We start from the raw sequence: 14,715 nt of genomic DNA on the forward strand, positions 1-14,715 counted from the left end.
TTCTATAAGTATTTTGTTTCACTAGGGCAATACTTTTTGAAGTATCTTGTACTGTTACAAATTTTTCAATGCCACATAAAATTCCAAACAGAAACTAATGTAACATTTGCCTCAGACATCTGAATACAGCAATCTTAATTTATATTCATTCTATTGTTTCCTGTCACACTGAAGATATGGCATTTGAACAAAGTCTTATAATTCTGTGGAGGTGACTGTTGTTAAGGCTGAAATCAACCAATTGCTACTGAATCATCTTTGCCCCATATCCCTTACAACCTTTGTCTACCAAGAAAGACTGCAGGGAAGTCAGCACAAGGCATACCTAAAAAATGAGGTTCCAATCTGTTGGAACTATTACATGGGGTTATATGTAATCAGCATTCCACAGGCAGAACAAAGCAATCCTGCAAGCAAAGAGTCAGATCGCAGCTCTGTAAACCTACCTCATCCAGTAATGGACAAATGTCAGAAGTCACATGACACCAGGTTATGGTCAAACAGGTTTATTTGAAATCACAGGCTTTCAGAGTTTAGCCCCTTCTTGAAACATCTAAGTTTGGTTCCATAATATGACCAAAAGGATTAACGATACAAACAGGTAGAATTTATTATGAAGGAAGGGATGTTATTTCACAATGACAGAGGAAGCATTTAAATAGCAATGGGCCCTGTTTTATAGCTCACTACTAAAAATGGAATCAGAAAATGATCTGAACGTGATTCATTTCACTGAGCTTGGTTGAGTGCATTGTTATATAGGCATTAATCAATTAATTGCTAGTGAAACTGCAATTTAACTATTTATAACTTATTTTATGCCTTGTTTTCAAGACTGACTTCAGTTTCAAAATAAAGTATGCCAGAAATTATACAGTGGGTCTTCAATATTTGTAAACAGAATACAAATGGACATTCCTAACATAACCACTTTACAGGAATCTTAAACTGAGATAACCCATCACAACATGCTATTTGTCTGTTACCAAATTACATCAGTATAAATCATTGAGGATCTGAAAATGAAACAATATTTTATTGACATTTTTATTTCTTATTTCTAAAGTTATAAAATCTTACACATCATATGGATAGCATTTTTTAAACTAAGATAGCATCTGGGAAAATACAAATTTTATAAGGCTAGAATAAAACATTTAGTTAATGCCTAGGAATTTCCATTATTAAAAGTGTTGGTCAGAATTTTTTGACTGTTTACGTTTCTAATTGAGGCATTATTCTGAAGTCTGCATTTTTGTGCCGCATCAGGAAATCTACATTCAAATACAAATGTAATACATTTTTAAATTCAAATATTGTGCTCCAATAAATATACTACTGACTTATATGTACCTGAAATGAAATGAGTTGTCAGAGCAGTGCTTCTCCAGTGCTGTACCAGAGTGAATAGTACTTACAACTGTACAACTTAGGGGGAGTAGGCTACTTGATCCCTCAAACCTGCCCTGACATTCAAGATAAGGGTTACCTTTAATTTAATAAAATGTGAATTTTGTTTGTAACCAGTGAATTTGTATTTTCCCAAGTTTGACATACGATCAGGGGCTAACACAATGCTGTAGAAAAGGAAATAGAGCTTCCTTGGCGCATCCAGGAGATCAGGCATGGCATATTTTCAAAAGAGTAGTTTTTCATTCTTTCTCTTATTAGATTTGTAATCTTCCAGATTTTATATCTGATGGAGGAAAATGGATGATGGATGGCAATACATTAGATTGCTAGTGAGCAGCTCTCAAAGTAGTGTTTGCCTTTGACTTTTTTCCATTATAGATTTTCTTTTACTAAAAAAAACTAATATACCAGCTCTTAGAATGGTTTTCTTGCTCCCTACCTTTATTTTACTAGAATTTCAATAATATGAGAATATAATTAAAAATTATACTTACCTCATACCTCAAATAATCACAGCTGTGATGGGTGGTAGGGATACCACAATTGATCTCACCATCCCTCAGTTCCAGCAGAAAATTGTTTCTTGTAAAGAGACATCCACTGAAAACTTATATGACTAGATATCAAGGGTAAGATAGTATACCCTTAACTGTCAAATAAATATCCCAATACTCACCGTCATAGACTACAGCTTCCCATAAGGAAGCTCAGTTCCAGCAAAACTTGGGATGAATTTCCTTTAAAAGGAAATTTAAAGAAGTTTTATTAACAATTTTGTTATTTATTTCTTGGGTTTCAAAATTAATTCAAAACCTTAATCTATAACACAAGCTCAAAATTAAATTACCCTTTACAAATGCGTTGCAACTATTTACCAACACTCTTCAAAAGGAAACTGTATATTTATGAGTTCAACAATTATAACTTTACTAATACCTAATAACTAATCTCAACAGCTTTATAATACAGTATTAAGGAAGTGGATAGTAACTCACAACAAAATACAACCTTGTACTGTCAAAAACACAAAAGTCATTAAAATTATTTCAAGCTGTATCAGTTGAAAAACTACCCTTCAGATCTGTCAATATCTTACTTCACTCTACAATACATTAAGCCAGTTTTTCACAGACTAACAAGTTGAAGGTTGGGATACTTGAATTTGTAACTCTGGCAGCATAATCAGAAAACCAGGCAAAATAAATCTTGTCATCATTTGTATAGTTTTTTGAACCAGTAAAATATACTCCAAGTTATCACCAAAAAAATGCAGAGACAGAACTGGTGAAGACAGAAAATATTCAAGTTTAACAAAATGGTTCCACACAAATTTCTTTCATGGAGTTGAAAGAAAACAGATACAAATTATGAGCAAGTGCTACTGTATCAGAAAAAATTGTCCAGATTTTTGTTTTATATTTCACAAGTATTTTCCGGCATAATGATGAATTGAGGAAACTCCTAGAGAGTAAAATCCATAGACTTTCAAGATTATTCCACGTGCAATTACACAATTGCATATTGTTCATACAAAAGGTCCCGTATTTTATAATAATCTTCACATAAACATCCCTCTAGTCCAATACGTCCTGTCTCAGTCTGCAAAAGAAAATATAAAGAGTAACAAGAATTTAAAGGTAGATCCATCCGTCTTCAGAAGCAATTGTAGGAAAATAGGTAGTAAGAGCAAAATTAAGCAATTTGGCATTTCAAGTTTACTCCAGCATTCAACAAATGTGAACCCCTGTCTAGCTCCTATCTGTCCTCCATATTCCTTGACTCATGCAGGAATCACAGAAAACTAGTAAGCAAGAACAGCAGGTAATAAGGAAGGCAAATGGAATTTTGGCATTTATTGCTCAGCAAGTATAAAAGAAGGGATGTGTTGCTGCAACTGTGAAGTAGTAGTGAGACCACACCGGGAATACTGCATACAGTTTTGGTCCCCTTAGTGAGGATAGGTGTAGTTGTATTGAGGGCAGTTCAGAGGAGATTCACTGGATTGGCTGCAGAAGTGAAGGCTTTGTCTTATGAAGAGATTGAGCAATATAGGCCTATACTCTCTAGAAGAATGAGTGGAGAAAAAAAACGTATCCAAGATGCTAAACAGAACTGACAAAGTAGATGTAAAGCAGATGTTTCCTCTTGTGGAGCAATCAATAATGAGAGGTCATAGTTTTAGGTAAGGGGTAGCAGATATAAATCAGAGACTTAAATTCTCATAATGGCATCAATCTGTGCAATTCACTACCCCACCATGCAGTGCACTCTGATAGTGAGTAAATCTAAGGAAGATATAGACAGATTTTTAATTAGTAATGTGCTGAATTATCAGATGTGGGCAGCAAAGCAGAGTTAAGGCTGAGATGAGATCACTCATGATCATTTTGAATGGCAGAGAAGACTTCAGATGCTGAACCCACATCCTAAGATTTGAACACGTCCCCAGAACAATAGCCTGCGGCTCTGCATCATTAATCCAATTATATGATCACTACGCCAGCACCGCCATTGGAGCATTATAAATCTGTTTTATTTTTATTTTACAGTGTTTCATATAGGCAAGGTTTTTATCATGAGCAACGGTCTGAGACTGGAAGGCAACGCAGCAGCGCACAAAACATTTTAAAAAGGTTTTGTATTTGTAACTGATGCTGTAAAACAGAATTGCATAGAAAAAGGTAGAAGTGCATTTGGAAATGTTGTCTATCACTAAAGAGCAGCATACTTTCTGTATGTTTTTACCTAGATGCAGAACAAACAGCAGGGTGAAAGCTTATTAGACACAAACTCCCTATACAAGTGACTGTGACAATGCATTTATACGTACTCCAACACAAGTCAAAACAAACAGATAATGAAAAGAACAAAATGCTTAATTTGTATTTTCCTTCCAACTAATTTTGTCCAAAAAGGGTTTTACAAAGATAAAACCAATTTGTTTTGATGACTTGTCAGATTATGACAAGCCAAAAGAAAATCATTTTCTCCATATGGGAATGATAACTCTTGCTTCTGTTAAGATGACTGTTATCTGTTGGAAGTCTTTTCATACTATTAACACAACCACTTCTAAACAAAAATACTTACCCTTCGAACAGCAACTAAATTGTTGCAAACCAGAACACCTCCAACAAATTCTGCTTGAATACCTTCTCGCAAGAGAACTTGTTTAAAATCAGATAACCTTGGCTCATTAATGAAGACTGCTTGATGACCCGGAACCTAAAAAAGTTGGATTAAAAATTCAATTAAAATCATTCTGCAATTTTGCATTTTCATGGTTATCTTATTCAATAAATTAGAACTTCATACAATTAGTACACCAAATATGCTGACTTACAGGAAAGGGCAGATATAATTTAGAAAGCACACATCTCAATGACTGATGCCAGAAAATGAGTATTTGATTCAAAGCAAATTATAAGGAGCACACGTAGTGGGCCCATAGAGAGAAAGCAGCAAAGCAGCATTCTTGCTGATTGATAGTTTTATCACTGACCACTGCAAATTTTTGTTTTAACAGTTTCACTGCAGCAGAATTTTGTAAATTTAAGATGAAATAATAGAAAAGAAACCAGCGGATATGATGCTATGCCTGCAACTTGTTTTGTTACTGAATATGAGAAATCAATCTGTAACTTCTCATGACTTGTCTTAGATGATTCTTGAGTAACATATTCCAAATACTAGCCATCAAGAATTCTGATAAAAGTTATTAACCTGTAATGCTAGCCTTAGGTTTACTTCCCAGAGTTTCGTCCTGCTAATTATTTCCAAATGATTCTATCACTATTTCACAGTCGCCTCAGCTTTAGGTCAATGGGAATGGGAAGAAATGATTTGCATTTGTATTTTATCTTGGAAGCTGGGTGATTACAGCAACATCATGTTTACTGCCTATCCCTGGCTGCACTGAGGTAATGGCATAACCAATTCTCACTGAAATGCTGGTTCTATTATAACATCGGAAAGGGAAATCAAAGATTTTGACCCGATGATCATAAAGGAGGTAGTCACATATATCATGTATTCTCATGAGACTGATGCTTTACACTTTCTAGGCAGTAAAACTTATGGGAATGGGAATTATTGTTGAGGTATGCGTGATGAAGTGCTGCAATAAATGTTGCAGACAGTATGTTCTAATCTTAGTGGTTTGACGATGACTGGAGTTGCTCATGAATTAAATGACAGATAATCAAAGGAACTGCTTAGTCCTAGATGATGTTGATCTTCTTGGGACATTACCGTGGTCATATCCAGCTAGAAGTAATGACCATTCCATCACATGGATGGCTTGAACTTTATCATCATTGTACTGAGGTTGATCTGGTTAAACTTCTGGTCCCTGGAAACCTTAGGACATTGTTGATGGGTAATGTTGAAGGTAAAGTGGAGTCTTATTTTTGGAAATGGTCAGAGGCTCATACGTGGTTTGAACATTACCCAGCACATATCAGTCAAGGGGTGTTTATTACTCACATCCCACTAAAGGCAGAAATGGCTGTTCAATTATACAATTCCAAACATTCACTAACCTCTGGGAGAATAAATTCCTTTGCATCTCAGTTTTAAATGAATGTCGCCTTAGAATTAGAATTTGTATTAGAATTACATTTATTGTCATGTATACTCAAGTACAGAAGTATCAAAGTACAGTCAAAAGTTTACAATGTTGCACCTCACAGCGCCATCTCAGATATTGACAAATAAAGAAAAGGTTTCCTTGTCCCCTAGTTCAAGATTCTTCCACTAGTGGAAACTTCATCTCAACATCTAGGTTGTCATGCCCTTTCAGAATATTGTATGTTTCAATAAGCCACCCCTTTTGTTCTAAACTTGCATGAATAAAGGCTTAACCTTCATCCCACGAATGATTCCAATGTCAGGATATCCTTATTAAAATACTGTACACAGTACTCCTGTGTGGTCTCAACAACAGCTTTACTGTTGTAACAAGATTTCTTTGTTTTTAAAGTCCAATTCCCTCTAGCAATAAAGGCCAAAAATCCATTTGTCTTAATGACTTGCTACATCTGCATGCAAATATTTTGTGTTTCATCCACAAGAATACCCAGATTCCTCTGCACTGCACTTTTTTTGCATTCTGGCACACAGAAGAAAATGGTTATACAAAGCATGTTGCCCTGAAGTCTGGCACTGATTCTCTGGCCGAAATGATCAAATGTCCGAGCCTACAGCTGCAAAAAATCCAGAGCTACATTTTGTTTATGTAGTGATGATTGGAATCATTGCGATGCATCCGCAAAGCTGAGAACTACATGGATAGCACATTTAACAAAACGGTCACTGTTGGGTTAGCCTATGGCCAGAGGTGGCATAAAATGGCTGCCTGTGGATTTTTAGATGGCATAAGTATGGCGGAGAAGATTTTCAGCTGCAGGAACAGAATTAGCTTGCTGAGTTCAGAATTAAAGTGAGATCATAGTTTACTACAATAGTAGCTTTGAGAAATAGACAAATTCAAGGTAACAGGGTCTGGGCTGAAAGAAAAATATTACAAATTAATAGAAAAGGAGTTCTGTACAACCCACAGCTGCAAATATCTGTTAGAGATATCTGAACAGACAGCCTGAAGTTTATTGTTTAGCAAGAATTAAAAATATGATCCCACAATAACTGAGGCAAATGGTAAGGTAAAAGAAGAATGAGGCTATGTCTTGTAAAACCCCTAGCAGTTCAGACAAATTCATTGAGCTGTGAAAGGAATTGAGTTTTGGTCTCAGTAATGGAATAGATGTGCCCCCACATTGACTCTCTCTCTCCCCCCTACCCACACACACACACACACACACACTCACTCTCTCTCTCTCTCTCTCTCTCTCCCCCTGTCCCTCACTCCTTCTCATACATACACACACAGGCACACATAAGTCTATGGGGTGAATTTGTACTTATAGATGCATTTGATTTTGTTCAAAAAGCACACAATTTATAGACAATGTGGTGTTTTATAAAATCTTAGTGCAGAAATAAAACCAGTCTAACTCCAAACCAAAACACAAACAGATTCTAAACAAAGCCTCACATCTACCATGCATTATCTGACCTAAAATTTCTCCTCTTCTTCACATTGATAAAAACCTTTAGTTCTCCCAGGGCAGTGACTTGAAAGAAATTCAGGGATTTACATATATATATTAACCAATTAAAACCCTCTGACAAAATATTTACCAGCATCTTAGGTTTGTTTAATACATCCTCATCAGCTGTGTGACCCTTTGATCTTTTACTTATAAATTCTGTGCCTGATGCCACCTCTCTCAGAAATATCTGAAGGAGGTTCGAGGCTCCAAAAGTTTGTGTTTTCAAATAAGCCTGTTGAACAAAAACCTGGCGTTGCGTGATTTCTGACCTTGTCCACTATAGTCCAATGCCAACGCCTCCAAATCATACAGAAATATTGAGAATAGGGTCTGTAAATTTCCTTTAGAAGACAGCATGTGATTAGAATGAGTTATGGTTACAGGTGCAAGATAGAGGGGTAGTGTTTACCTGACCTTTCAAGGTAGGACAAAAACTGCTTAACTCATTGGCTTAAGAATTCTGACATTAGGTATGACCATATACTTTTATATATAACTAATTTTAAGTTAGAACAGATAGTATGAATTTTACAGCAATTAGTAAGTGTTAGCATCTTTTAGTATCGCCTGCAATGAGGACAGTAGGGAATATTACGATGAGTAGGAGAATTTGATAAAGACAGCAAGGAATACAACGAAATACAGCATTCGAACACTTCTTAGAAATAAGCAAGTCTAGCAAATAAATATCTGAAAAGGAGTATAACTATTAACATTTGAATGTAAATTAATGAGGTACGTTGTAAGATCCCAAGACCTGATGGTAATGATGTCTGGTAAACATCATAAGACCATGGGGAACCTACAGCTGTGCATAAGTGTGTCCAACATTGATTTGGTGTTTTACAGGATTGGATGTATAGATTAGGGGGAAAGGAACAAAGACATCAATGTTGCATCTAAGTATTGTAAGGCAAAATGTATAAAATTACTATATTCAGCTGGGGAAGACAGAGTGGCACTGACCTCTTGTCCAATCTGCACCATAATTAAGAGGGCAACTGGGTCTCACATGAAAGCCAGATTCAGAGTGGTTTCTGGCCTCTCCCACTTGTGGTAAAAGAACTGTGAATAAACATAACTTGTACTGCTGAACACAGAACTAGATAATCCTCCTTGACATCTCTCATCTCTCCCCAGCAGATACATTGCAGATTAAGATGAAACAGGCAGAAAAGGAATGGGTAATGGCTAGGCAGTCTAGACCAACCAGGAAGTGCCATGTCCCCTGAGTCTATCTAATTTGTGAACTACTTTTCACCTTGTAGAGAGTGGACAATGAAATAAATTAATATGTTGGCTTTTCCAACACATATATTTCCCCACAAAGGAACCAATTTTCTTCTTCAAAGTTATAGTTTCTTGCGAGGGCAAAGGCAGAATATTAATTTGTAATCTTAATTAAACCCAGGTTTCAGTCACATTACCAACTGTCAAATTTCAGTGATTTTTTTAAAGCTTTGATCTGTTATCTCCAGTCACTCAACTCAAATTACATTCAAGAGGGGAGAAACAAAGGAAAGTCATCAATAGGATGCCCTCAACATCAAATGTCTCGATCAGTAACATATCTTGACATTTAATTGGAACTAATACAAGGCTTTCTCTTTCAAAGTGGGGCAATCGAAGTGTGCTTCCAAATCAGCTTTGTTCTGCCTCAGGTGTTTTTTTAAACATGTATAAGAATAAAAAAAACCTATTTACTTCATTTCGTACCAATTACTGGCTTCTAACTGTCAAATGAAAATTTTATTATGGATCAAAATTAAGGTTGAGAGTTCCAAAGTTTAATGAACTATGGTTGTGTATGTTGGGAATATAAATTTATTTTGAGTTATACTTCTTTAGACCCAGGATTATGAATTTTTCCTGTTCCTAGAGCTTTGATTGGTAGATCGTTTCATATGGTCTGTGCAAGAGAAATATTTTTAAGTCCAGGATAATAATACTGCAGTCTATATTTTATTACAGATAATGGATGATTAATTGAGTAACTGTAGTACTTAAATGTCAATATGCATTTCATATAAAAAAATCTTGGTTTTTACCATTAAGACTTATTAATTTTATTAAAAAAAAACAAGTCCCAAAACTTACAAAGTCAAATCAACCTTGATTACGGTCTGATCTCTAGTAAAGTTAATATCTGGGACCCGTGAATGCACCTCTTAAACCCATAATCTCTAGGAAGACTAGGGTAAAATGTACACAATAACAATGATCCTTGCAAATTCCCCTGAAAGTCAGACATCATTCAGACTTGGAAATAATGCTGTTCCTTCCTTGCAGCTGGGCTAAAATATTGGAACACTCTACTGACATCACTGAAGGAATACCTTCATGCCATGGTGTCAGCAGTACAAGCTAGCAGCTCATCACCACAGACTCAATGCTCACCTTGCCAGTGACACCCACATCCAACGAATGAATAACAAATAAATATCTCAATTTAATTTCCATACCTCATTTGGTGACAATGGTTCCAGTGTGGGAATTACATCAAGATCTTCATTGGTCTCTTTTTCATCATCATCAAAAAGGCTCTTCATAGCTTTTTGCTGAGCTGAAACTTGGTCAGAGTTATGTGTAGATGAGGGAGCATCAACCTGCATTTCTCCTTCTTCATCCTCTCTTAACTCACCCTCTTCCAGAATGACCCCTGTATCAACCTTTGATACCCTCATGTCCAAAACACCATCTATCCAAGCTAACTCTGCATCCTTTGCTTTACAGAACTGTAGAGAACTGACCAAAGAATCTTTTAGTCTAACCTGTGAAAATGAAATATCCGTATATTAGAAAATCATAGAATAACATGGCACAGTTGGCCATTCAGCCCGTCATCTCTGTATAACGATAAATGTCACAATTTATCAATGTGAAGGAAACCATTATACTTTGATTCAGAATATAACATTTTCTTATTAAATATGTATCAAAACTCTTTTGAAATGCAACTGAAAGGTAGCACAGAATTTATATTGATCAGAATAATTAAATATTTTAACTTCTTTAGTTCTTCCAGAGATAATTTACCATGTACTTCTGAATGTTTTTTATCCATTAATAATATAAAAAAAATTTTATAACGTCAAAAAAATGAGCAACAAAACATTTGTTTCACTGATTACTTTGTGCTTTCACCTATGGTTTTGGGGCCCTCATGTTAATAGATTTAGTCAAAGAATAAAATTGTAAATTCAGAGCTAACAATCTCAATGCTTTAATTTGTTAACTGCTAAGCAGCTTACTACTTGTGTTGCCATAATTTTCTTCGGAAAACATCAAACCTTGACTTCACATAAAATTAATGTGTAGAAATATTTAGTGCTTCTGGCATAGTTCCAAAGAATTGAAGCTGCTGCTATAACAAGATGCTAAATTTATAAATGACATTCATTAAAGACTGTGTGTTGCTATTTGAAGGTGCAAATTAGTGGTATTTTCCATCACATTAGAGAATCTTATATACAAACTATCTTTCCAAAAGATTGAAGATATAATCAATTACCTAACTGATTCTTTAATAAAATGTTTTAAAGCAACAGCTATGTTGAAAACGTGTTCGTACTTTCTAGTTCTGGACTCAGGTGAACAAGAAATTGTCCTGTTATTTCCAAATGTATTAAAAAACAATCACAGAGAAAATAAATTGTTCTTTTTTTTAGCTTCATTGAAACTTCCAAAACAATTCATAGCCAAATAACAGCAGTGCTTTCACTTTAAAAATGACTAAGCAAGTAAGGCAGCCAAATCAAGAATGCCCAAAACAGTAAAAAGTGAATAGTTACTTCATGGTTTTTAGTAGTGTTGGGCAAACAGATAAAGGATAGACAAAACTCTGGAAGAACGAACTGTTCTGCTTTGAGTAAAAACTTAGAATATATTTGTCACACCTACACAAGTTAACAGGTCTTCGGTTTAATGCTGCACCTTAGAACTGCCAAATAGTTATCAGCCAATCACACGCTAAACTTCCAAAATAGGGAGCGAATTCAGCAGCTAATTTAAAATGTCAATTTTGAGAAATCATTATCCCACCTACGTATTCATTTGAAATTGGGTTAACAGCAGACATCTGTACAGCCAGTAATTATACATAACTGTCAAATTGTATTACCTGATAGATATGCGTCTCACTGGTAGCATCTATTGTTTCTTGAAGTTTTGGTGTGTAAACTTTAATGTCCTTTCCACCAAATGCTTTATACGATTCAGCCAGATCTTGGCTGGACTCTGGAGGCCCATGAACAATGATCAACTGTCGGGGTTTCATCTGATTAATAATTTTTTTAATAGAGTCACCGTCTGAGCGTCCTTCGTAATCAATATATGTCACCCTGGCTCTGTAAGGAGGAGGCAAGTTACTTGATGATCTAATATATTTCACCTTAGTGGAAGAAGAAGCAGAATCTTGTGCAAGGCTTATCAGCTTCAAACATTAAAAAAAAAACAAACAATCTTACTGACCTGATTTCTACGGTTTCTAAAGCTGAGATACACTTTGTTGGAACATCAGATAAATCCTGATCCATAGGCTCCTCACCATTACTCAGACCAGAATCGAGCTTGCTCTTTTCTTCTTCTGCTGCTTGAAGTTCCGGAACCAAAAAATCCTCAGCTCTGAAATAAGGTATTAACAATAAACAACAGGGGAGCACAAGAGGAGGTAGCTCTATTTTGGATTTCACATTGGTTTTTACAGGTATCATTTAGAATATTGAAATGTTTTCATTTAAAAAAAATGTTCGCGAGAAGAAAAGTCAATTATCTACAACAAGAAATATAGTCACTTAGTACAGAAATTGAATATTGCTGAAATTTCTCATCTTCTATCTGTGCAAGTACACCATATTTCAAACAATTGCAACAATTTCTACTACAGGAGAAAAGGTTGCTGATTGGTTGGCAAGTCAACACTGATTGGCCAAGATGCTGCCATAGAAAAGTTAAAATGAATCAGATGTAAAAAGAAAAATGAAATATTAATAAGATCAATTAAAATCTTGATCAAAGTATTTGGAAGGCCCTGGAGAAAGTGACTGTGTCAAGGGTTGCACATGGGTCCAGGAGGAGGATGAAACAATATGCCCACTTACAATCACAGAGCATGTATTTTCTGCTTTTGATTACACTATTTCAGTTGCAACAGCAGGACTCATATGGCCACATATTCTAAGGTTCTGGAGTAGCAAAGGAGATTGGAAGTGGAACAGTAGTTTGCAAGAATGAAAAGGAGCATTGTTAGGATTTTGAGGAAGGGTGTATTGTATGGAAGTGAGGGGGCTCTACATTGCCCAACAGTTGTCAATCAGGTAACAGCCCTACACCTCTCTAGTCCATCTCCACAATGTTCATTGTTTTAAGTACAGCAAAATAAAGGAGGGTGTGGGTGGGGGAAAAATGGCAAATCACGGAACAGAGACTGAGTGCAAAAGCATCATAATTCTGCTCCTAACTGCAGTCACAGAATAAAGGGGAACAGTCGGATCAGAGAAAAGCCAGCCAAAGTATGCTTACTTTTAAAACAATGTGCAAGTTATAATTCTACAGATGATCTTGTACATTTACCAGAAAATAATAGCTTTTATGTTTTATGGAGTATATTCATATAGCTTTTATTGAAAAATTGAAGATCCACAGGATGTTGAATATTAAAGGCGCTGCAGCTTTGAATGCTCAAAGGTTTTCAAACTGTCTGCATTTATTGCACCAACAATTGCTATGTTGACTGCAAGTAACATTTTGTAACATACAGCAGAACATCACGAATATATTTAGCAGGGAGAGTGTAATTCCACTTCTTATGGGTTTTCTGCTCTAAATAAGCATGTTTTAAAAATACTTTAAAAATTGACTAACAGAGTATCAAAAAATACAAGAAAGCAAGACAATGGTATAGAATGAGGACATATTTTTCAGGTCACAAATCCAATTCCTAGTTCTTTCGTTTTAGTGACTGATGCCTCAGAAAGATAAATGTAAGAATAAACTAACCAAATATTAATAGTAGAACATAACCAGTAATTCATTATAGATATTAATAGTGAAATGACTTTTACAAATCTAACAGGTTAAAGTAAATGCCACAATGCCTCAGCATTGATAGTCTCTCCAGAAGTAGCTTAAGGATTACATACATTGTACATAAAACAGTTATACACAGATATCTCCCAATAACAAATATTCATGGCAAAGCCTTATTTTTGACTTTGTATTCAAAACAAATCAACTAATCTAAAATATGCACTGTCGAAGCAGTTCACATCTGTAAAACCTAGTGTTTATCACAGTTAAGTGTGGTTGCTAGTGCATTTGCCAAGGAAACTACTACTCAGTAGTAGTGTGACGTAAGTATTTGTAAGCCAAGGCACAAACCATGACATGGATGAATATGATACCAGCTAAGCAGCTGATTCAAATCCAGAATTAAGCAAAGGGAAAGCAAGTTAATAATGTCACAACATATATTAGTGATTTCTGCAACACAGCACTGAAATTTTGCCTGAAAGAATTAAGGCGATCCAGTAATGCACACTTCTTGACTACTTAAGGGTCCAGGTTCTGAATTAGCTGGAAACATGGTTTAAGACATTAAACAATGGACTGTTACGCTACAATTATTATGTAAATTTGTAAAAATAAAAATCAACATTTAGTGAACCACAGGAAAGTAAGTGTAGGTCCAAGTCTATTTATTTAAATGGTTAATTTCGCCATCATCAAAATTTTTGCAACTGATATTGCTTTTAAAATTCTGTAGTTCAGGAATAATCCACATCCAGAATTCTACAAATAGAATGCAAATGAAAATATGCTGTAGGGAATAAATTTAGAAAAGAGCTATCCTTATATAGCAAACCAGCATATACTGCCATCATGTGGTTAAGAATGACAAAATGCACTAAAAATATGTGCTGGCAAGAAAATACTGCAGGCAAAAAATTGCAGTATAAAGGGTCAGTGAAAATTTTTTTTGTTATGAGTATTGTGTGACTGTAGTGCAGGTACCCAATCCCATTCTACAGCAATTTCATAATTTCATTTTTCCATGTAATGATTGCACAGGAGGCCATTCAAACCATTTGAGAATTAATGCTAATCACAATGACACTGAATCTTCATCTGCTTCAAACGTACCAACAAACTGTTTCCTTTATGTTATATTCCAGAGGGCCAAAAGATAAAAGGT

General features: G+C 35.4%; 1 protein-coding gene across 1 annotated transcript in view; it reads right to left on the bottom strand.

The window, feature by feature from the left end:
• Window positions 1-489: 489 nt before the first annotated feature.
• Window positions 490-14,715, bottom strand: part of cpsf2 (cleavage and polyadenylation specific factor 2) — a 34,130-nt gene continuing 19,904 nt past the window's right edge. Inside the window, exons 11-15 of the mRNA XM_048537506.2 lie at window positions 11,994-12,146; window positions 11,644-11,869; window positions 9,986-10,294; window positions 4,504-4,638; window positions 490-3,012 (exon numbers count right to left, since the gene is read on the bottom strand). Of these exons, the coding sequence (XP_048393463.1) occupies window positions 2,920-3,012; window positions 4,504-4,638; window positions 9,986-10,294; window positions 11,644-11,869; window positions 11,994-12,146 (916 nt within the window). The 3' untranslated portion in view covers window positions 490-2,919. The remainder of the gene's footprint in view (window positions 3,013-4,503; window positions 4,639-9,985; window positions 10,295-11,643; window positions 11,870-11,993; window positions 12,147-14,715) is intronic.

The sequence above is a fragment of the Stegostoma tigrinum genome, chromosome 10 (genome assembly GCF_030684315.1).
Source record: "Stegostoma tigrinum isolate sSteTig4 chromosome 10, sSteTig4.hap1, whole genome shotgun sequence".
In the NCBI taxonomy this organism is placed as follows: domain Eukaryota; kingdom Metazoa; phylum Chordata; class Chondrichthyes; order Orectolobiformes; family Stegostomatidae; genus Stegostoma; species Stegostoma tigrinum.